Raw genomic sequence first — 23,524 nt, 5'->3', positions numbered from 1 at the left:
AAGTAAGTAAAACCTAGTTCAAAGAATGGGCACCAGCTTCAGAAATCCTTGGAACTCTGAGTGGTTCTCAGACTCACAGGTCCAGGTTGCCCCAAACTAAGAAGCTCTGGAGTGGAAGCAGGTGGGGGTGCAAGGGAGGAGAACTGAATCCCACCAGGGATACCAGAGCTTACCACGTGACTGGCCACACTTCCCAACTTGCATCTGGATTGCTTGGGATGTCTCATTTGGAAGAGACAGATTCTTTTAAAAAAAACTATTTATTTTTGTTTTTCGAGGTAGAGTTTCACTCTAGCCCAGGCTAACCTGGAATTCACTATATAGTCTCAGGGTGGCCTTGAACTCACAGGGATCCTCCTGCCTCTGCCTCCCGAGTGCTGGAATTAAAGGTGTGCGCCACCACGCCCGGATTTAAATTTTTTTTAAAAACAAATTTATTTAGAGAGTATGAATGAGAATGGGTGCACCAGGACATCCAGCCATTGTAAACCAACTCCAGATGCATGCATTACTTTGTACATCAAGACAGATTCTTTAATGTTGACTCTGATTAGATAACGTGAGGGTGGGTGGGTAGGCTCTGAGGAGAGGCTCGCAGCATTTAGAGCACTATTTACTACAGAACAAGGACAAGTCAACACACTCAGTGATTTTTCATGCCATCAATCTTTAAGACTAAAACTCAACTTAAAGTTGTAAGTTATGTTAGAGGATGCCCAGGCCCTCAAATGCCACATGGTAAATGGGCATGCTGGGAGTTGATGACCTAACTTCATTACATGAATCCATGCTTGGGTGAGTTGCACGGGATGCTGAAGATGTGTACAAAAGGGGCTTCCAGGGGGCTGGAGAGATGGCTTAGCAGTTAAGCACTTGCCTGTGAAGCCTAAAGACCCCGGTTCGAGGCTCGGTTCCCCAGGTCCCACATTAGCCAGATGCACAAGGGGGCGCACGCGTCTGGAGTTCGTTTGCAGAGGCTGGAAGCCCTGGCTCGCCCATTCTCTCTCTCCCCCTCTGTCTGTCTTTCTCTCTGTGTCTGTCACTCTCAAAAAAAAAAAAAAAAAAAAAAAAAGGGCTTCCAGGCTCAACAGGAAACATCTGTCTTCCCTGGGGAACAACTGAATGAGCTCCCTTGTGGCTCTACGGGGCTCTCTTCTTATCTCACTCCCTTTATTCTTCCTTTCCAGTTGCTGTTGCATTAGCCCTGTGAATGTTCTAAGAGTCCAAAAGGAGAGAAGCACTGTTGCTTTCTCCCTTGGCTGTGCACGAGGCTGAGTGGGCTGTGCACGTACAGGGAGCCTGAGGCAGGACGGGGGTTGATGGGACCTAGCTTCTATCTCATAACGTGCCTCCCCCGCAAGCAGCCTTCGTCCCGAGCTGTGTGATGGAGCTCTGCATGCTGTGCTACCTACTCTTGTAGCTGGGGGTTAGGGTCAGCTCTTCCTTCTGGTTACTGTTTGCAAGAGGAAATGTAATCACAGAGGACTGTGTGCTGCCTTAGGGATCTGGAAGTATGCAATTCACTAGCATTTCCTCCTGCCCGCTTCTCTCTGACTTCCTTACCCAGCACGGAATGTGACTGAGCTAGCTCGAAACACGAATGCTTCCATGAGCAATGTTCTCTGCCATTTCAGCTGCTTGTATTTTTATCCTCAAGGCAGATGGAGAGGCTGTCATCAGAGGGTGGAACTGGATTTTTTTTTTTGTTGTTTTTTTTTTTTGCTTTTCAGGACAATTTTAAGTCTAAATAATTCTTTAAGTCAAACCCTCCTATTTATGGAGCCACAGACCCGAGACAGTAGTTTTATAGATCACTAGGTAAGTTCCTTCAAGCCCTCTTGGCAACGGACATCAAAGATGGTCCTGTCTCCTGTATCAGGATGGAAGTCTAGAAGGTTCTGTCCAAGGCTCTCTGCAGTCAGGACTACCAGCCTCAACAGAAGAAGAATGCTGCCAAGGCCGGGTGTGGCGCACGCTTTTAATCCCAGCACTCGGGAGGCAGAGGTAGGAGGATCACCATGAGTTTGAGGCCACCCTGAGACTACACTAGTGAATTCCAGGTCAGCCTGGACCAGAGTGAGACTCTACCTCAAAAAACAAACAAACAACAACAAAATAGAATGCTGCCATGAGAGGCTGGTTCGCAGGAGCTGGCCAGCACTTAAGATGACTGGACTGTGGTAATACTCACCTGACAGAGACTTGGGAATGGTTAGAAGACTTTCATGCACCAGGGGGTCATCAGCCGCATTAACCAGCATGAGAGGCACATATATCTGCAGCAAAAAGGTAAGGCAGAGTTAAAACTGCTTGCTCCACCCCAGCACTGGGAAGACAAGAGGCAGGGGGATTGCCTAAAATTTCAGGCCAGCCTGGGATTCACAATGATTTGCAGGCCTGGCTGCATTACAGAGTAAGACCCTGTGCCAAACTCTCCTCTGTAGGCTGGAGAGATGGCTCAGCAGTTAAAGGCGCTTGCCTTCAAAGTCTAAGGATGTGGGTTTGATTCCCCAGCACCCATGTAAAGTCAGATGCATCTGGAATTTGTTTGCAGTGGCTAGAGGCCCTGGTGTGCCCATTTTCTCTCTCTCATAAATAAATAAATAAAAATTAAAAAGAAAAAAAAAAAAACTGCTTGCTCCTTGCCAGGCATGCCTTTGAAGCACAGGGTGAGGGATGCCCCATTGTCCCTGGCAGTGTGGGATGAGTGACAAGTGCTATTCTAGTCATAGCCCGGAAGAAGGTATGAGCAGGAACGAAGCTCCCAGGGTCCGAGGAGACCTGAGCCCTGATGGACACGGGGCAGTACTCAATGGTACTCCCAATCTAAGTGTTTCTGATTATCTTCTGATTGCTTAGCCATGCCTCTCAGAAAAATGACTTCAACAAGAAAACATAAATATTCATACAGCTTATACTGTGGGAAAGAAAAGTGACATATACTGCACCTGAGAGCAAGGAGACTTTCTAGAAGAATCTGAAGAATGTAATGAGTGGGAAAGGGTGTGGTGGTATATATCTGTAATTCCATCACTCAGGAGGACTGTAAGCTGGAGGCTAGATTGGGCTAAACAGGTAGGCCTTGTCTCAAAAAACCAAGGATTAGGGATGTAGCTCAGTTGTAGAGCACTTGCCTAGCGTATGCAAGGCCCTAAATCATTCCCTAGCATCACCCAAAGAACAACAACAGACAACCCCCAAAACACACAACTAGGAGTGGGCTGGTGGATAGGAGGGCTCAAGGCAGGGTTGTGTTCGATATGCAGTTTAGAACAGTCCCCTTTGGGCTTTGAGTGGAGATGGCCCTAGCGGGCAGTTTCTCAACTGTTGTCCTGAGGCAGCAGGTGGTGCTAACCTGGATCTCTCAGGTTGGCTCTATACAGCTCAGTATTTCTATAACAGCTTAAATGAAGATGCTGAAAACCCAGGTAATGATGGTGACCCAGCAGGGCTTAGGGCAAAGACAGCCATGTAACTGCGATTCCTAATTACCTGCTTTAGCTGGGGAACGGTGGGCCAGAGGTAGACATTCAGGAGGCCAAATGGGGAGTTCCAAATTTGTATAAAAAGAGCAACTGTGCAAAGGCCAAATGAGAGACTGGCTTGGTGGTGTTTCAGGTTAAAAAAAAAAATACATGGATGGCTGGGCATGCTGGTGTACACCTTTAATTCTAATAAACTTAGGAGGATCCTTGTGAGTTTGAGGCCAGCCTGGGACTTCAGAGTGAGTTCCAGGTCAGCCTGGACTAAAGTGAAACCCTACCTCAAAAACAAAATAAGGGGCTGGAGAGATGGCTTAGCAGTTAAGCGCTTGCTCGTGAAGCCTAAGGACCCCGGTTCGAGGCTCGGTTCCCCAGGTCTCACGTTAGCCAGATGCACAAGGGGGCACACGCGTCTGGAGTTCGTTTGCAGAGGCTGGAAGCCCTGGCGCGCCCATTCTCTCTCTCTTCCTCTATCTGTCTTTCTCTCTGTGTCTGTCGCTCTCAAATAAATAAATTAAAAAAAAAATTTAAAAAAATAAAAAAAAAAAACCAAATAAGACAAACAAACAAACAAACAAAAAACCCAAAATACATGGGAATTTGGTGAGCCACAACCTCAATGCATAAAGAGTTTACTTTTTTTTTTTTTTTTTTTTGGTTTTTCAAGGTAGGGTCTCACTCTAGCCCAGGCTGACCTGGAATCCACTATGGAGCCTCAGGGTGGTCTCGAACTCATGGCGACCCTCCTACTTCTGCCTCCCAGTGTTGGGATTAAAGATGTGCACCACCATGCCCAGTGATAAAGGTTTACTGTAGCTGCTATAAACTGTACTGATGTAAACAATCTATCTTTCTTTTTAGTTTTAGTTTTGGACATGATCTTACTGGCTAGGTACTTGCTATGTAGTCCAGACTGGCCTCAAACTCACAGTAATCTTCCTGCTTCAGCTTCCCAAGTGCTATGATTATAGCTATGTGTCACTATGCCTGGCTGTTTCAATAGGCATGTTCCTCATTACTTTGAAATCTCTCTCTTTTATTCTATGCTTGCCAGAGCATGGCAGGAATTTGGAGTTCAGTACTAGGCACCATGCTAATAATGGAAAAGAAAGAAAGAAAGAAGGAAAGAAAAAAGAATCCAGGATGGTGAGAAACCCAGATGGCTCTCCACTAAAAGCCATGGTAGAAACCACGCAGGCCAATGCTGCCAGAGAGGGCTCAGGAAACAATGAGATGCTGCAACAAGTTTAAGGTCCTCTGTTTGACCCTCGGGAGGGAGCAGATGGGTTTAAGCAGCTCAAGAATTGGAGCAGGGTGGTCTCAGAGGGTCAGGCCTGGTGGCTCTCATTTGTCATCCCAGCACTTGGGAGGTAGAGGCAGGAGGATCAGGAGTTCAGTCACTCTTGACTACAGAGTTGGAGGCCAGCCTGGACTACATGAGACTTTGTCTCAAAAACAAACAAGCCAATGCAAAACAAACAAAACGATAGCAGCAGCAGCAGCCACATTCTGGCCCTACTTCCACCAGGAAACTTAGGAGGGACACCTGTTGTACTGTGGGCCAAGCTGGACGGAGTGATGCTCCTACTGAGTCATTGATGGCCACTCACCCTGTGCAAGTACCTCATGCAGCTTTCTTCCTCATAATACTCCTTCAGGGAATTATAGCCATGGAACTTCCTGCAGCACATCAAAAAAAAAAAAAAAAAAAGCACATAATATTTGTCATAAAATTGAGTGGACTATTCTCTGGTTTCTGCACTAATTCACTGCAATGGTAGAAAGTACACAGGACAGGTATCAGAGTTGGGTCTGAATGCCTAATTTTAGTAAACAAATGCTATTTATTTACTAAAACAGATGTAGGTGGCAGAGTTTGGGGTCAAAAGGCCTTGCTTAAGCGTATGGATTCGAATCCTGCCTCTGCCGTCACTGGCTGGGTAGACTCAGGCAAGTGCGCAAATTGTGTGAGCTTTGGCTGTTCATCTGTGAAATGGGTCAAAGACAGGCCTTCCTTGACGGTGATGGAGATTTACGACACAGCAGTGCTTCCTGTACAGGGATTGACCTGGAGAAGGCACCCAGGTGCTATCTGTACCGATTGTCAGTGGTTGTGACATCTTGTTAGGGTGAATAAAATTATGTATTACCCTAGACCAAGAAAATGAAATTCAAACACATGTGCTAGAACTTTCTTTTCAACAGTTATTCCTGAACTGCTGTGATTTGGAATGAAGAGTGTGATCTGTACTGATTGTCAGTGGTTGTGACATCTTGTTAGGGTGAATAAAATTATGTACAACCCTAGGCCGAGAAAATGAAATTCAAACACATGTGCTAGAACTTTCCTTTCAGCAGTTATTCCTGAATTGCTGTGATTTGGAATGACAATATGTTGGAAAATAAGAGGAAGGATGGGGGTTTGAAGTTGCCGGTTCAAGAAAACCTTCAGCGCTCAGCCACAACATCCTGTAGCTCTGCCTAGCCCTGAGCTCCAAGAGGCTTGGTGAGTTCAGCCCAGAGCTCAGATCTCCAAGACACCCCACCCTGCCCCCCCACCCAAGCAGTGGATCTCTTCCACTTTCACCCTCCTCAGGCTGGAAATGACCCACCAAGCTCAGTGCAGACCGTTAGAGAACTCCTGGTGGGCACGAGGCTGTGTGTAAAGACCGCATCCAGGGTCTCTGTCCTTGTCAATCCCGTTCTCTGTGGTCTCCCCAGATTAGGCCATTCTTCTAGTGTGCTCACGATAGATCCATGAGGAGGCTGCTGACACTGGGTGTGACACTGCTACTATCCAATACCATGAGGAAGAACTTTAGAAGAGTTGAGGGACATTTCCTTTTGGGCTTAAATTTGGAAGATGAATGGGAAATTTAAGATATTTCTTTTTCTTATCAGGTCCCATAGTAAGTTACATACTATATCTTTTTTTTTTTTTTTTTGGTTTTTCGAGGTAGGGTCTCACTCTGGCTCAGGCTGACCTGGAATTCACTATGTAGTCTCAGGGTGGCCTCGAACTCATGGTGATCCTCCTACCTCTGCCTCCCAAGTGCTGGGATTAAAGGCGTGCGCCACCACGCCCGGCACATACTATATCTTAAGAGAGGCAAGTATTATTCATTTTCATCTTTTAAACACACCAGAAGCCAGCATAGGGGCTCACATTTATAATCCCAGCATTTGTGAGGCTGAGGTAGGAGGATTATCATGAGTTTGAGGCCAGCCTGGGCTGTAGAGTGATTCTTGATCAGCCTGGGTTAGAGTGAGACCCTGCCTCAAACACAAAAACTAGTTTCCAATTGTCTTGAGAAACTGTTAGGCGTGTTCAAGTTTCCCTGGTGGACAAAGGCTACTGACATCTCATGAAGAAGGAAAGTAGAGATCCTAGGCCCTCAGGTCAGTGGCCACCTACTGGCCGAATACCTGCTTGCTCCAGACCATATCTAAAAAGGCATCAAATGACAATGCGAAGGACGGCCTTTTTGAAGACAGTACCAAGGTCAGGGATCAAGCCTACCTTTTTCAGTGACATTTCTAATGTCACTCAGGCAGGTGCTGATACCAGGAAAGAGAACACTGTCAGGTCAAGACTGTAGGTGCTGGGGATCCAGATGAAGAGAGGAAACAAGAGGGGTGGATGGAATGTGTGCTTTACATGAAGAGATGCATATCCAGGCGCCCACAGAAAGAGACTGACTGTATGCTTTCTTTCAAACACATTGGACTCTTGGTCCATCTTTTGCTTTTCTCCTATTGGTACAGACTTAGTCAACTAAGTATGGATAAACATGGCAAAAGAAGTTATTTTCTTTTACTTCACTCCAAAGGCAGATGTAGGTGGACTGCTCTTGCCTTGTGTTGGGGCAGGACTGGAAGAGTAAGGACCTGGACCACCAGGATGTGCACGCCTAGCCCCTCAGTCCAAGCTGTCTGTGCCACGTGGGATGCATGGCCATATTCTCTACCCATTTTTCCTAGAGATTGGGACTTTTATGTGCAATCTCTTTTTGAGCATGACACACTACTTCAACGAAAGCGGGTCTAGGTAGAGCTGACCTGTGCCTTGCAGCCTGGCACCCGCCCCACAGCACTTGTTGGGGACCCACCTCATCACGTTGTCGTCAATCTGTGTCAGGGATGTTGCTGTGTAGAGCCGGCTCAAGTCTGTGTCTTCCAGGCTCTGGGGTTTCTTAACATGGTCTCCGAAAAGAGCTTGCCTGGAACAAGGATGGAAATAAAGTGATGCAGAGGGGCAACTACCACCACTGGACCTGCTTCTCTGCCCACAGGCAGGCCAGGAGTGTCCTATCTCCATTGGCTAGGGGATGTGATAAACACATACCACCGTCGGGTATGGTGGTGCCTGTCTTTAATCCCAGCACTCGGGAGGCAGAGGTAGGAAAATCTCCATGAGTTCAAGGCCATCCTAAGACTACATAGTGAATTCCAGGTCAACCTGGGCTAGAGGGAGACCCTACCTCAAAAAACCAAAAATGAAAAAAAAAATCACCATCAGCTACTGTCACAGACATCTGTGGCAGGCCACCGCTTGCTGGGCGCTGCTCTAAGTGCTTGACAGACTTGAGCCCACGGGCTCTGGGCAGGGTCAGCGAGGCCAATGCACAAGGACCCCAGCCTTGCGCAGGTGGGTGCTCTGCTCTGACACATGCTTGGTCAGACCCCAAAGGCCAGCGAAGCAGAAGCCGGTGGGCTACCTCAACAGCGACGGGCCGCTTTAGGATTGCTGTAACTGGGGAAAAATGGTGTATGACGAGGTCCCTTGTCTTGTCGGAGTGGGGGTATGGGGCAGCAGCAAGCCACTTAGCAAATTCACAGCTTGGGAGAGTTTGTTCTGTTCAAGCCTCTAATCTGGTCACGGAGTGGGCACCCATTTTTCTCCCTTCCTGGACAAGCAGAGTTCTGGCTCTTAGCTCCGGGAAGAAGCGGGTGTGTGCTGAGCCGAGGCCGCCGCGCGCACCTGTGTGAGAGGATGATCTTCTTCATGTTGTCGGCCATGAGGAAGTTGTAGAAACGCCGGCACTGGTCCCACTGCATGAAGGTCTCCTGGGCCCTGGAAGGACCACGGGGACAGTGAGAAGCCAGGAAGGGCTCTGTGATGGCCAGGAAGTGCCCATGGGGGTGCTGCTGCGGAGCAGCCCGCGGGGACAGTGGCTTGATATGCAGCACTCAAACGTGGGGAGAACCACAGTGCCCTCTGAAGATGAGCCCCCACGCCCCGCAGGAAACCTCCAGTGCCAAAGAGGCACAGCTGGGTATTGGTGGCACTCGACACCCTCCTGGACTTCTTTTAAGTCACAGAACCTGCTAGAAACAGAATCTGCTTGGTTAAAAAAAATAAGTGGAGAATGAAAAGGTGTGTGTATGTGGTAAGTTCATAAAACACACCCTGCAGCTTTAAGTAGAGAATAAGTCTCCCTCCTTAGGCTAGAAGGCCACTGTGTGCTGCATGGGAACCTCCCCACACAGTGCAGGCACAGAAAGGCCAGGCCAGGCCACCATGGATGGAATCCTAGCTATGGTAACACCAGACACATGCTTGGTGGTCTGACGGAGGGGTCTCTCAACCAGTGAGCCACAATCTGGCCCCTCTTCTCCCTGACCTTGGCCTCGGGTTGTCTCTTGCTGAGAGCACAGTCTTTCAGAACATCCCAGAGCTTTCTTGCCCTCCTTCATGTCTCCCTTTGCTAAGCTCCTGAGGGGTGGTCTTCCTTTCATAGCGCCGCCCTCAAAGCAGAGGGACAGCAGAGGTAAGAGAAGGAAGATGGTGCAGGTCAGAAAGCTAAGTTATAAACAAGTGCATCAGCACTGTGGGAGGCTGTAGGTGTGGGGCTGCTTGGTGAAAGGCTCTAAGGTTCACAGAGTTCCTTCCCACGGGAGAATGAGGACAAGGATGCTGGGCCAACGTTTCATGTAGCTTATTTTGGCTGATGTTGATTCCTGTTATCTTTAACAAAATATTTTTATTTGTGTGTGTGTGTGTGTGTACACCAGCATCTCTCATGTTATCGACAGGAGAGGATCTCTGTATCTCTGATCAAGTCTTTAGCAAGACAAATGATTTGTAGGAGATCATAACACAAAAGGTAGTTTTCTTCTTTTTCTCATTCTCTTCCTCCTCTCCTCTCTTAAAAGGCCTAATTTCTTTAATATCATCAGCATCAAATTGGAAGAAATAAGAGGGGAGAACAAAACTGAAAGATGGAGAAGTGCTTCCTTGGGAATTCGTGTTCATGAGAAAATGAGAGAGCACTTACATGAAACCGTGGGAGCACGGGAGTCAGGTGGACAGGATTCAGGTGTCACAGGGGGATGGGAACAGTAGTGACTCAGGAGAGCCAAGGGAAACTGAGGCAGAGAGGAGGATGTTATGGTATTAGCCGTGTGTTGGTGAGTGGAGCACATAACTTAACTTGTGAGAGTACAGAAGACCCCAGAGGTATGAGAAACCACATGAGATAGGCAGGACCCCGGGGTTAATTAAGATAAGGTCAACTCTGAAACCCAAATGTCTAAAATCCCTAGGAGAAGACAGGCCGAGAACACTTTGGGGGGAGAGCTGCCAGGACAGAGGCAAGAAGTGAATTTTACATTTGAGATGCAAGTTAAGACACACGCAGGCCTCATACTGCCCAGCCACCAGCCTTCTAGGGCTGAAAAGGCTCCTCTCTGCCTGTGATTGCAGAAAACAAAAAACAAAAGGGTGATATTGGTTTAAAATTTAAAAAAAAAAAAAACTGCCCTTCATTCACTCAGTCCTGGTTAAAAGGTTGAGGGAACCTAAGTCCTGGGCAGCATCAGCACACAGGGGACAAGGGCGTGTCTCTGACCTGTCCCAAATTCCCACTTGGAGGACTGAAGGGTCTTAGCTGAATGTTTATCATGCTCCAGAGGATAGAACAGCCGTTTTTCCTCAGTGCATGAGGCTGATGTTACAACAGGCAACTTAAGACAGTCTTAGAGGTCTTAAGGAAGGGAATGTAGAGACTAAGGAAAACACCTCACAGAATCTACTTTTCTACTTTAACTTTGCCTTATTTTGAATACCTTGCTGTACTAATCATGTGCCTTGATAACAGCAGGTGGCGCTATTGCAGCAAAATGCAATGAAATTGCCATTGTAAAGTTCTGCATTGAGAGGAGGGAGGAGACAAATTTGTTCTAACCCTCCTAGTTATCAAATCCAGTGCTTTCTGTACACAAGGTCAGCATTCACACGAAGTTCATGGTGACGCCCATGTTACAGATGAGAGGATGCTGAAAATGAGAAAGCAAGAGGACTCTACACCTCTCAACTCCTTCAGGCCTTGCTCCCTTCCTTGGGTCTAGTGGAAGGCTGGTCATCCCTTGATTACCTTTTCCTTTCCTCTTAAAAGTTATGTATTTATGTATTTATTTTTAATTGAGTGTAGATGTGTGCATGGGCACACCAGGGTCTTTTCTGGCTGCAAATGAATGCCCATGTGGCTTTACATTGGTGACTGGGGAATTGAACTAGGGTTGGCAGACATTGCAAACAAACACCTTTAACCACTGAGCCATCTCTCCAGCCTTGAGTAACCTTTTCTTATCCTGACGGCTGGACAGGATAGGAGTCTGACTAACTCTGGTTACATGTGGCTATGCCTTTTCAACTGGCTCCAAGAGTGTGTATGAGAAGATTCCCCACAAGAGGAGGAGGGGCTGACCTAGTCCTGGAATGTCAGAGCTAGATCACCAAATTCAGACACCTCTACACAAACGAAGCATCAGAAGTCATCTAGGCAGCATGCCAAAGGCCTCAGATGTCACCAATCAGAATCCCCAGAAGAAGGGGTCCCTAAACTGAATTTATTTCTCACATGATCCCCCAAGTGACTTTTTTTGTTTCTTTTTTAGGAGGTGGGGAGTTGTTGGTTTTTTGTTTGTTTTGTTTTAGGCCTAGGCTGGTCTCAAACTCATGGTAATCCACCTACCTTAGCCTCCTGAGCACAGGGATGGATTAAAGGCATGAACCAACCTGCCCAGCTTCCTCAAGTGATATGCAAGAAAGGGAGACAGTCAGCAGTTCATTAGATTGGTCTCTGTGACGCACTGACTTGACCCATCTCCTTCACTTTGCAGTGAACAGTGGGGATGATGTTAAGTAATAATTACATTCTGTGGTCTGGGCGCTATTCTAAGCATCTCATACACATGAACTCATCTGACCCTCATCATGGTGCTGAGGAAAGCTGGGACTTAAATCGTTGGCCCTAGAACTCAGGAAAGGTTTCATCAGGCACATGTTTCTGGTCCATTTTGGGTATTTTTAGAGTTTCTTTTTTGGTTAGTTTTACTCTTCATAAACAGTTTGAATTCTGGGCCAACAACTTCCCTTAAATTCCATTATCATATGCCTTTAGATATAATATAGATTGTCTCTCTCCACCAGAAAATAATGAAATAGGTTTAACCTGTAGCATGTAAGATATAGGTGAGACCAAAATGAAAGACCTTTACTAGGGCTGGAGGGATGGCTTAGCGGTTACGGCGTTTGCCTGCAAAGCCAAAAGACCCAGGTTCGATTCCCCAGGACCCACGTTATCCAGATGCACAAGGGGGCACACGTGTTTGGAGTTTGTTTGTAGTGGCTGGAGGCCCTGGTGCACCCATTCTTTCTCTCTCTCTCCCTCTTTCTCTGTCAAATAAATAAATAAATAAAAAAAATAAAGAAAGACCTTTACTAACTAAAAGACTGTTGGAGTGGGCAATGTGGTCCAGTGGAAGAGGGTTGGCCTAGCATGGGCAAGGTCCTGGGTTTTAGCATCAGCCCTGCACGGAGGGGAATAAACAAATAAATTAAATTAAATAAGTAAATTAGAATAAACAAAAAAATAAAAAAAAAAGAAAGAAAAGACATTGTCATGAAGGGTATGACAGGAAAAGCAAATGCACGCGTTTCACGGGTCTGGAGAGCTGTGTAACCCTGAGGGAGGCAGAGCAGCCGGCAGGCCCACCAAACTCCTCCTACCAGGACGTCGGCTGGCAGCAGACTGAGAGGTAGATAACCCTTTACTGCCGAGGGCAGCCAGTTCCCTGGGAAGGGGTCTCGAATGCTTTAAAGGTGAGGACACTGATTAAATGACGTCCACAGATCCCTTTCAGATGCCACCTGAGACTCAACTCGTGTAAGGAGGAGGGATCTGGGACCATGAGGCCCTTCTCTCAGATGCTGGCTACTAGTTTCCCATGTTCTCATGAGCCCAGAGTTCTGCTGTATTCCCAAGGCAGGAACAGGAACTCCAGGGAAGTAGCAGCTATCAGGGTGGCTTTGGTGATCCAACTGCGGGTCCGAGTCCCAAACACAGTTAAGCATCCCAAGTTTAACACTAGGGCAACTCTGGTGTATATGCAGATGCAAAACCAACTGAGTCCATGACCCAGAAACGTCTGCCCACTCTGCCATGGTGCGTCCCCCGAACTTCGCCTGGTGTCCTGGGTATCTCAATAAATAAATGATGCCAACTGAAGGACCCGATGGAGGAAACAAGCGCGCGTGCACGCGCAGTGGATAACTCACCTTAACGCGCTGTACCCCTGGCACACGCTCACACAGCACAGGACCTTTTCCTGGTTTGCCTGAGTCTCCCCCAGGTATTTGCACACGATGTTACCACCCAGGCTGAAGCCCACGACGACCAGCTGGGTCTGCGGATACGTCTTCTTGATGTAGTTCACCATGGCTCCAAATTCCCACGTGCAGCCTGCAAGCAAAACGGGGAAGCTCAGTCATTTCAGGTGCAACAAACACTGAAGAAAGCTGAGGCGTTACTAAATAGGTGCCCGCTTACTAAGGAAGGAGAGAGATGTCTGTGTGTTAAGAGAAAAGGAGAGATGGGCAGGGACGGCTGGGCTAGATGTAGTGAAGTTTCCTGATGTCCCATAGTATTAGAGAAAACTGAGCAGTGCCTGTGAGTGGAGGTAATACATATCAAATAGTTTACAATGCTCCTGCAAAGGTGGGCCACAAGATACTGGTTTAGAGGCTCATGGATATCCACACAGGTATTCAGGGGTGTGTGTGAGCCCCTGTGTTCACACATGGATGTAAATAAAAGCAAGAGCAAACCTCTTTGGGATAGCTTCTTGGGCTACAAATTGGAATGCTATACTCATGTGTACAATGATTCATGCTGTTAAAACCTCAGAGGACGTTATTCACAGGATCTTCTTGTCAGCTCTGGGAGGGAAGGAAGGTGTGCTTGAGTCCACAGAGACACCCGGGATGCTCTGTAAGGTAGAGTCTAAGTGTTCTTGGTGACACAGGGGCAGGGTGTCAAGGCAAACACACTCATTCAGAAATACAGAGGGGCTGTCAGAATGGACAGAGTGTCTGGGCCTGGTCTGCCCAGGAGGGTGAGCTCAGCTGCATCCAACCTCAACCCTGGGAAGCTGATGGAGCCAAGATGTGCTTTTGCAGCTTTGCTTCAGGAGCCGAAGGGTGGTGGCCATCTACAGGAAAAGGAATTCAGGACATCCTTCTAAGGCCCACCCTCGAAGTGCAGGGAGGCAATGTACAGGGAAACCTAACAGGGAGAGTCTGAGATGCTGTCAAGAAGCGCAGACCCCACAGACCAGCATGAAAGGGCAGATTCACAGAGGAAGCAGGACTGCCGAATGGTCCCAGCACAAAGGTTTGATGTCCCTGACAGACCTGAACAGCAGCTTTCTGAACCAGAAAGCCATGGGGAATGCTGCCTTAAAAAAAAAAAAAAAAAAAAAAAACTTAAAAAAAAAAAAACACCCTTAAGTGAGGTAACCCAGGCCCAGAAAGCCAAGCGCCACATGTTCTCTCTCATATGTTGATCCTAGCTACAGATGACTGGGCTTCTGCATGAGAATGAAAATACTTAGTAGCAGAGGCCAGTTAGGTAAAAAGGAGACATAAAGGGTAGAGAAAGGAAGGGAGGAGGATACTTAATAGGTTGATACTGTATATATGTAATTACAATGATTGTAATGGGGAGGTAATATGATGGAGAATGGAATTTCAAATGGGAAAGTGTGGGGGTGGGAAGGGAGGGAATTACCATGGGATATATTTTATAATCATGGAAAATGTTAATAAAAATTAAAAAATAAAAAAAAAAACACCTTGATTTATTTGCAAGCAGAGAAAGAGGGAGAGAGAGGAGGAATGGGTGCACCAGGGCCTCTTGCCACTACAAACGAACTCTGGGCATCTGGCTTTAGACGGGCCCTGGGGAATTGAACCTGGGCCCTCATGCTTTGCAAGTGAGACCCTTTAAATGCTGAGCCATGTCTCCAGCACTCCTCTACTTTTTTTTTCTTTTCTTTTCTTTTTTTCCAGGTAGGGGTTTCACTCTAGTCTAGGCTGACCTGGAATTCACTCTGTATTCTCAGGGTGGCCTCAAACTCACAGCAATCCTACCGCAGCCTCCTGAGGGCTGGGATTAAAAGCATGCACCGCCACACCCAGCTCTCCTCTACTTTTTTTAAAAAATTAATTATTTATTTATTTGAGAGTGACAGACACAGAGAGAAAGACAGATAGAGGGAGGGAGAGAGAGAGAATGGGCGCGCCAGGGCTTCCAGCCTCTGCAAACGAACTCCAGACGCGTGCGCCCCCTTGTGCATCTGGCTAACGTGGGACCTGGGGAACTGAGCCTCGAACCGGGGTCCTTAGGCTTCACAGGCAAGCGCTTAACCGCTAAGCCATCTCTCCAGCTCTCCTCTACTTTTTTAACATAGGGTTTCATGTACCCCAGGCGGTCCTCAAGTGCCTTATGTAGCCAAGGATCTTGAACTTCTGGTCTTTTTGAATCATCTCTTAAGTGCTGGGATTACAGGAATATGTCACCACTTCAGGTTTGATGTGTTAGGGATCAAATACAAGGCCTTGTGCACACTAGGTACATTCTACCAACTGAGCCTCATCTACAGGTCCCCCCATCTTTCTTTTATAGGGAGGTGCAATCTAAGCTAGGGCAACATAAACACATGTAGGAGCTTTTAAACATAATCAACTGGGCTGCGTGTTAGAAACAAGCATTTCTGGACCTTACCCCTCAGAGGAGCTGACTTATAAGATGGGTTCCAGGCCAATAGAGCTGCATAAACTTTTTTTTTTTCCCTAGTAATCCATATAATGGCACAAAATTTATATGACAGAAGATGTAATAAAAAATTAATTTCCCATCACTGAAGATGTGCAGAAAGAACAAATTGAGCCAAAGGATGGGGAGGAGAGCTCTGGAACATTGTCTTCTAGACACTAAATGGCTGTCGCAGTCAGGACCTCACACGGCTGTCATTGCCTGCACAATGTTGGGCCCATCAACATGTTGTCATAGATGACGGAGGAAGCCAAAGGAAAATGACATCACAATAGAGGAGGGACTAGTTGAAGAAAAGGTTCAGTGGAATAGAGGAAAAAAGAAGTAATGGGAGGGGATAATGATCAAAATAAATCATGCACATGTAAAAAATGTTTCCAAAATAGGGGTGGTGGCCTGTGGTGGTTTGATTCAGGTGTCCCCCATAAACTTGGTGTTGTGAATGCTAGCTCCCCAGCTGATGGATATTTGGGAATTAACGCCTCCTGGAGGGAGTGTATTGTTGGGGACAGGCTTATGGGCTTTATAGCCAGTTTCCCCATGCCAGTGTTTGGCACACCCTCCTGTTGCTGTTGTCTACCTTATGTTGGCCAGGGGGTGATGCCCACCCTCTGCTCATGCCATCATTTTCCCCTGCCATTGTGGAGCTTCCCCTCGAGCCTGTAAGCCAAAATAAATCTTTTTCCCAGAAGCTTCTCTTGGTTGGGGGATTTCTACCAGCAATGCGAACCCGGACTGCAACATGGCCTGTGCCTGTGATTCCAGCAGCACTTAGGAGGCAGAGGTAGGAGGGTCAGGAGTTCAAGGTCATCTCGGTTTCATATAGAAGTTCAAGGTCAGGCTGGAGAGATGGCTTAGCAGTTAAGGCATTTGCCTGAGAAGCCAAAAGACCCAGGTTCAATTCCCCAGGACCCATGCTAGCCAGATGCACAAGGGGGCGCACGCATCTGGAGTTCGTTTGCAGTGGCCAGAGGCCCTGGTGTGCCCACTCTCTCTCTCCCCCCCCCTCTTTCTCTGCCAAATAAATAAATAAAATAAAATATTAAAAGAAGTTCAAGGTCAGCCTGGAAACTGCACCTCAACAAACATAAAAGGGGGAGGGACTTATGAGGCCATGCCCCGTTCTTAGGATTGATAAGCAGTTAATGTTTTTAGGGAGGGGAGGAGGGAGAAAAACGTTTTCTTTTTTTTTTTTTTTAAATTTTTATTTATTTATTTGAGAGCAACAGACAGCGAGAGAAAGAGGCAAAGGGAGAGAGAAAGAATGGGTGTGCCAGGACTTCCAGCCACTGCAAACGAACTCCAGACGCGTGCGCCCCCTTGTGCATCTGGCTAACGTGATTCCTGGGGAATGGAGCCTTGAACCAGTGTCCTTAGGCTTCAAAGGCAAGCGCTTAACCGCTAAGCCATCTCTCCAGCCCAAGAGAAACGTTTTCTTTGGTGGTACAGGCACTGGTTGAGCTGCCCATGCTCCTGAAGTAACTAATTAAACTCACTGGCTCACACACACAAAACATGAAGTTAGAAGGGCGACTACTTAGGAAAAGGGAGTGAGTGGGTGTGGGAGAGGGACAGGAGAGGGTAGTGGGGTGCATATTATTAAGGTGGATTATGTATACACAAAATGTCATACTGAAGCCTACTATTGTGTATATACTTTATATGCTACTAAGAAACCTTCAAGACAAGAGGTAAGTTTCCTGTACTTTCTTTTATGTCAGAGGCAGCATACACATTGTTTAATACTGATCAGTTGGAACATCCTGGAGCTCCTGGGGCTTGGCAGGTGGAAACAGATGCTTAAGACCCTGGGAAGAACCAAGGGCCTTTTGCCCAGTAAGAGCCAGGTGCATCTGAGAAGGAAGCATGCTGCTCTCTAGGGAAACTCTGGAGCTTCAGGAACCTTCCCCCCTCCCCCCCCCCACTTTCTCTCCCTCTGTGTCCAGCAGAGGCTGGAGCGTTCTTCCAGCCTTCAATGAAGTCCTGATGAATTGAGAGAGCAGCAAGGCCTCTGCAGATTCTGGCCTGCAGGCAGCCTTGATCTTTTCAAAAGGCCAGACTTTCATCTTCACTTAGGTCAAGTTCATCCAAGTTTCTCTTTTTAAAAAAGGCTGCAATGGAAGGAATAAGAACCTCCAGGGAATGCTAGATATATAAGTGGAGCGTGAATGCACTCAGCTGGTATCACAGGTGCTTGGTTATACAACAAATAAGGAATTAGAAATCTCCACCATAAGCTGGCTATGGCACATACCCAGAATTTCAGCATTTGGGAGGCAGGAGGAGGAGTCACTGGGCTGACATTAAGGTGTAGTGGTGGGCTTGAAATTCCACTCTACAGATGTTCCCCCAGGAGTTCCTGAAGTGTGCTGTGTGGTTTTTGGCTTGCGCCCCCCCCCCCCCCCCCCCCCCGCTTCGACCTATGAAAGCAGGCCAGCTTCTTCTGCCATTATGGAACTCTCCCTGGATCTGTAAGCTTCAATAACTATCCCTTTCTCCCTAACTGTGCCTGGTCTGGAAGCTCATCTCAGCAAGCCTGAAGCCACCCAGTAAGACCCTATGTCACACAACAACAAAAACCAAACAAACACAAAACAACTGTTAGCCGCTCTGAACAAAATGAGAAAGGATTTTTGGAGGTACCCGCCCATCTGTTGCTGGGCCATCACTTTAGACTTCATTCCCTTTCTGCATGCAGTCAGTCAGCAACCTGACAGATGGGGGTACTGCTCAGACTTTTGGAAGCATCTGAAATGGAGCCTCTTTCCAAACATTTCTTCAAAGCCAGGTTTCCTGGGGCCAGTCTCCAACATCCAGGGCCTCCCTCTAAACTCATAACCACCAACAAAACCTTCCTGTCCTATTTCCTTTCCTTCCTTCTCTACCTAGTTTGACCTATAGTTACTATGTAGCCTAGATTGTCTCTAACTTGTAGCAATCTTCCTGCCACAACCTCCCAAATGCTGGGGTTACAGACATAAACCAATGCATCTGGTCTCAAAAACAAACTTTAGGCCAGGCATGGTGGCGCACGCCTTTAATCTCAGCACTCGGGAGGCAGAGGTAGGAGCATCACTCTGAGTTTGAGGTCACCCTTAGACTACATAGTGAATTCCAGGTCAGCCTGGGCTAGAGTGAGACCCTACCTCAAAAAAACCAAAGAAAAAAAAATTTAAAAGCCAAACTTTAAATATATACAACTTCTCGCTGTTAATGTTTCTTACAAAGACTAAATCAGAAAGCTTACACAGAGGTTAAATATCATTGCAAAAGTCTGGACATGAGGCTCAGTAGTAGAAGTGCTTGCACAGCATGCTTAAGGTCATGGGTTTGGTTCCTTAGCACTACAAAAATAAATAAATATTACTGCAAGAACAATACTAGAGCTCTGTGGCTGCCAAAGTGTGGCCCACTGTATGGGAACTTGCTTCAAATGCATGTTCTTGGGCTTCTGCCCCGAGCTCTAAAAGTGGGGCTTAACAGATAGTGGAGTTCACCCCACCTCCAGAGTTTCTGGCAGTGGGTCTGAGTGGCTGAGAGTTTGTATTTCCTATGCGATGTCAGGTGATGCTGATATGGTCCAGGGGCCACATTTGAGACTTACTGTCCTACTTCATAGGAAAGGTAGATGACATCCTCGGTCTTCTATTTCTTTTGTTTTCTAAAAGGTCAGTTGAAAGAGGTGTTTCATGTTATTCAAAAACACGAAAATTAGCTGGGCGGGGCGACACATACCTTTCATCCCAGCACTTGGGAGGCAGAGGTAGGAGGATCACCATGAGTTCGAGGCCACCCTGAAACTACATAGTGAATTCCAGGTCAGCCTGAGCTAGTGTGAGACCCTACCTCGAAAACCAAAACCAAAACCAAACCAAAACAAACAAACAAAAAAACAAGAAAATGAGAATTAAAATGACAATTAGAAAGCATTTTTCACTGCTTGCATTAGAAGATCAGTGAATTTGTGAGGCTGGAGAGGTTTTGCTGGTAGCAAGCCTACAGGTGTAACCACTGTGAGCTAGTGAGTGCACACTGGTGAGCCCGGCCTGGTGACACACACAGCCCTCGGGAGGTGGAGGCAGGAGGGTCAGCTCAAGTGATCCTCTGCGGTACAGCACATTCCAGCACATCCTGGGCTACGTGGCTCACAAAATACAACAAGCACAATCCTTTTGAGTCTTTGAGGCTGACAGCGGGAGGCTCCTGAGGTCAAGGGCAGCTTGGGTCACAAAGAGAGAGCTCCCGTGTCAAATAACAAAGTAAAAATAACAGTCCTTTGGCCCAGCAATTCAGATATAATACTCTCATGTATGTGTCAAGATATATGTACAGGAATGTTCTCTGCAGTGTTGTGTGTGGCAGCAAAAGCGTGGGAATAATCCACTTCCTTACTGAACATGGGTTAACGAAGCACCACACCGAGGTGATGCAGAATGGAGCATGGGACTGAGCTACCCCACAAAACGGAGGGAGCAGGAGCGAGGGCACCAGCTCCTGCATGTGCTTGTGTTAGAAAGGGTTGTATGTGTGCATTTACGTGATTGAGTATTTGCTAAAAACAGTGGCAGATATTGATTTTCTGAGAACTGTTACAGAACTGGTCTTCTGTGAAAAGAACCTTCATTTCACATAGTCTACATAAGCCTTGACACTGAATGTTTTTTACCAAGTACCTTCATTACATTTTTTAATAGAAATCTAGCTAGTTTTAACATCTAGCTAAGAAAAGATCTCCTTAGGTCAGTTTCAACTATGGTGAAGGTACCTAACACACCAGGGATGCTGGACCAGTGGTTTATGCTGGGGACAGTATTTGCCTGCATAAGAAATGGCTCTGAGGGTCTTAATTAAATTGTTATAAATCCTTACTTCTCCACTATTTCTTTGGATTTCGGCTTAATGCCATCCCTTGGCTACTTATTCATATCTTTATGCATTGTAACATTGGGTGAGCCTCTACTGAATTAAATATTCTGTAAGGTAAGGATGTCTCTGGCCTTGCTCCCCACTGCATCTGTGAGAGCAGGGGTTTAAGAAGGGATAGGAGAAGCCAGGCAAGGCAAACACTCTCCGCTAGGAGTGTAAACAGACAAGGAAGCAGGACGAAGTCACGAGAGGACCTGTCCTCTCTCACACGGGGAGTGGTGGTGCTGGACTTTGAATTGTGTGTAAACTCAAAGTGCAATTCCTTTGCCTTGTATCACACACCTGCACAAGCAGTAGTACGAGGGTTAACAAGGAAACCATTATGAAAGCCTTACTGTCTCCCTATCTGATTCCTCTTCCACCCATTCATCTTTACTCAGGTTTGAGACTAATTATTTAAAACTTGGAGCAGATGTTCCAATGTCACTGGGGCAGTTAGAAAACTTGAATTTGCTACACGACTGAGGAGCAATTATAGCTAATTGTGTAGGCACGTTGGGAGTTTCCATTTAATTAAACATAAACACATCTGATCTAGATAAAAGGCCAACGCTGCCTGGCACTGGTCAATCTGCTGAGTGTTCTATGAAGAGCTGCCGCTCGTCGTAGGCAAGGGAAGGGCAATGCCAAGGTGTGCCTGGTCGGTGCGAGGATAAGTTGCTGTAGGTGGTGTTGGGTCTTCCTGGGACCTTCACCTGATGTCAGGCACCAATGCCCTTCCTGGCAGAGAGACCCATGCTGGCTGGTTTTACTAAACACTATGGTAATCTATTTCAATACTGGGGATTTTAATGAGGTTCTACATATTTGATCCTTTTGGGATTTGCACCAATAACAAGATTATGTATCTAATCTCAAAGACCAGATGAAATATGAAACACTAGCGTGGCTTTAGAGATAAGCCTGACAGAACATTCTTGGGATGTTAACCTACTGAGAATGGGAAAAGCCTCTTGACTTTCTTTAAACCTCCTCCCCTATAGAAAGACATGGTGAAGACTTTTACTTCAAATACCATTTCCTGGTTGGCAGAGTGCTTGCCTAGCATGTACAAAGCCCTGGGGGTTCCACCCCAGCCTGGTGGACATACCTGTCATCCCAGCACTCAGGATGTGAAGGCAAGAAGATCAGAGGCTTAAGGTTATCCTTGGCTACATAGTATGCTCGAAGCCAGCCTGGGCTACACGAGATCCTGTCTCAGAAGCCAACAAGAAACGACAAAAACCCACATGGCATGAACATGACTAAGAAGATGAAAATAAAGGGATACAGAGACGTGCTGCTTGTGCATGGAGAGGTTGAGTCCTCTCTGTATTCTCCACGTCAGGCATGAGCCTGTGCACCACAGATGAGGGGTGAGTAGAACGAAGCCTGCATGACGTGCGACGAGAGCACGTGGCCCTGGCTGGTGACAGCGCCGCAGGGCGGGACTCTCTCTCGACACTGAGCAGCACGGCTTGCTGACGGCGGGGCTGGGGCCCAGCAGCCCCTGCCAATTGCAGAGTAAAGGTATGTGAGTCATTTTTTAAAGCTCTTGGGAAGCTACCAATGTGGTATGTTGAGTCACTCAGGAAGAAAATAGCTGCAGAAATGAAGCAAGAGCTCTTCTTGGCCCATCACATTAGCTTGCCTTGTCCTTACCTCTGAAACAAAATGAGTCCTTTGACTTCCGTCTCTCCAGTATCAAATGGCTAAAAGTGCCCTCCTATGACTGAAGACGTCGCATGTTCAGATCTTACCAGACTTCATACTGTTTCTCCACTATTCTACCCTAGGCATGAACCCTTCACCACATTTCCTGCAGTATCAGGCCCCGATTCTCAGTCCTACTAGGTGTTTCCCTAATATTCTGGAACTTCTGCAGTGCCCGTGCCCTAACCTCTCTCTCCCTTGCTCCTTGTTCTCTTCTCCCCTATGTTCTCTGTCATTATGAGAGTTGCCTGTTCAGAGCAGAGGTAACACAATTCACAGGTGTCACTCTGGAATCATGAATACAATCCCAAATTGAGTTTCTATCAGCCAAAATGGTAGTTACAACAACTTTACAGAAACATCTAGGTTCATGATCTAAGCAAATATCGTAAGACAGACTGAACAGTAAAAAATAAGGAGTTTTTTTAAAATTTACTGTCTGGGACTGGGGTGTAGTTCAGTGGCAGAGAATTTGCTTAGTATGCCCAAGGCCCTGAGTTTGAGCCACAACACGCCAAAACTCATAAGCAACTGGTGGGCATGTTGGTGCATATCTGCAATCTCAGAAGTATTTGGGAGGTAGAACTAGGAGGACTGAGGGATTAAGGCCATCCTTGGCTACATAGCAAGTTCAAGGTCAGCCTTGACTTTGTCTTAAAAAAGACCTGGGCTGGGGAGAGATGGCTCAGTGGTTAAAGGCACTTGCTTACAAAGTTTGCTGACCCAGGTTCAATCTCCTAATACCCACATAAAGCCAGATACACCTAAAAAAAAAAAGACCAAGAAGAAAAGTACTAAAAGAAAAATCATCTATGACTCTTTGTGATGAAGTGTCTCAGACTATATGTGATCTGTGTAGAACGCTATAAATTGGGAGACCATATGGCCTAGCTTGCCTGAGAGTCTTAGAGTTTAACTGCTGTGCAATTATTAAGATCTCCTTTGACTTCCAAAGTGTCTCACTTGGGATGCTAGAGTATATGGTCACCCTAGGGAAGAGCCTCCCTCCTCTATTCCAAGACAGAATGCTGCCCTCTACACAAGCCAAAGCTTTCTAGTTCTACCTTGAGGTTCTAAAAAAATGCTTTAAAAACAACAACAAAAATCCCAGTATTAAACTAAACTGGACACTAAAGAGCTCCTCCTCCAAGGAAGAGAATACACTAGAATGACTTCAGGTTTGCCTCTCAGGGTGCGCCACCTTGTGCGCATGTGCGATCTTGCACACGTGTGTCATCTTATGCATCTGGCTTACGTGGTACCTGAAGAGTAGAACGTGGGTCCTTAGGCTTTGAGGACAAGTGC

At 46.8% G+C, this 23,524-nt stretch overlaps 1 protein-coding gene across 1 annotated transcript in view; it reads right to left on the bottom strand.

Moving 5' to 3' along the window:
• The window catches only part of Abhd2 (abhydrolase domain containing 2, acylglycerol lipase), a 112,710-nt gene that overhangs the window by 4,388 nt on the left and 84,798 nt on the right, over positions 1 to 23,524 (bottom strand). Inside the window, exons 6-10 of the mRNA XM_045145076.1 lie at positions 13,045 to 13,228; positions 8,464 to 8,556; positions 7,592 to 7,702; positions 5,093 to 5,162; positions 2,192 to 2,276 (exon numbers count right to left, since the gene is read on the bottom strand). Coding sequence (XP_045001011.1) covers positions 2,192 to 2,276; positions 5,093 to 5,162; positions 7,592 to 7,702; positions 8,464 to 8,556; positions 13,045 to 13,228 — 543 coding nt within the window. The remainder of the gene's footprint in view (positions 1 to 2,191; positions 2,277 to 5,092; positions 5,163 to 7,591; positions 7,703 to 8,463; positions 8,557 to 13,044; positions 13,229 to 23,524) is intronic.

This window comes from Jaculus jaculus, chromosome 3 (assembly GCF_020740685.1).
Source record: "Jaculus jaculus isolate mJacJac1 chromosome 3, mJacJac1.mat.Y.cur, whole genome shotgun sequence".
Classification (NCBI taxonomy): domain Eukaryota; kingdom Metazoa; phylum Chordata; class Mammalia; order Rodentia; family Dipodidae; genus Jaculus; species Jaculus jaculus.
The sequence above is the reverse complement of the archived record's forward strand: the minus strand, read 5'-3'. Positions and strand labels throughout refer to the sequence as shown.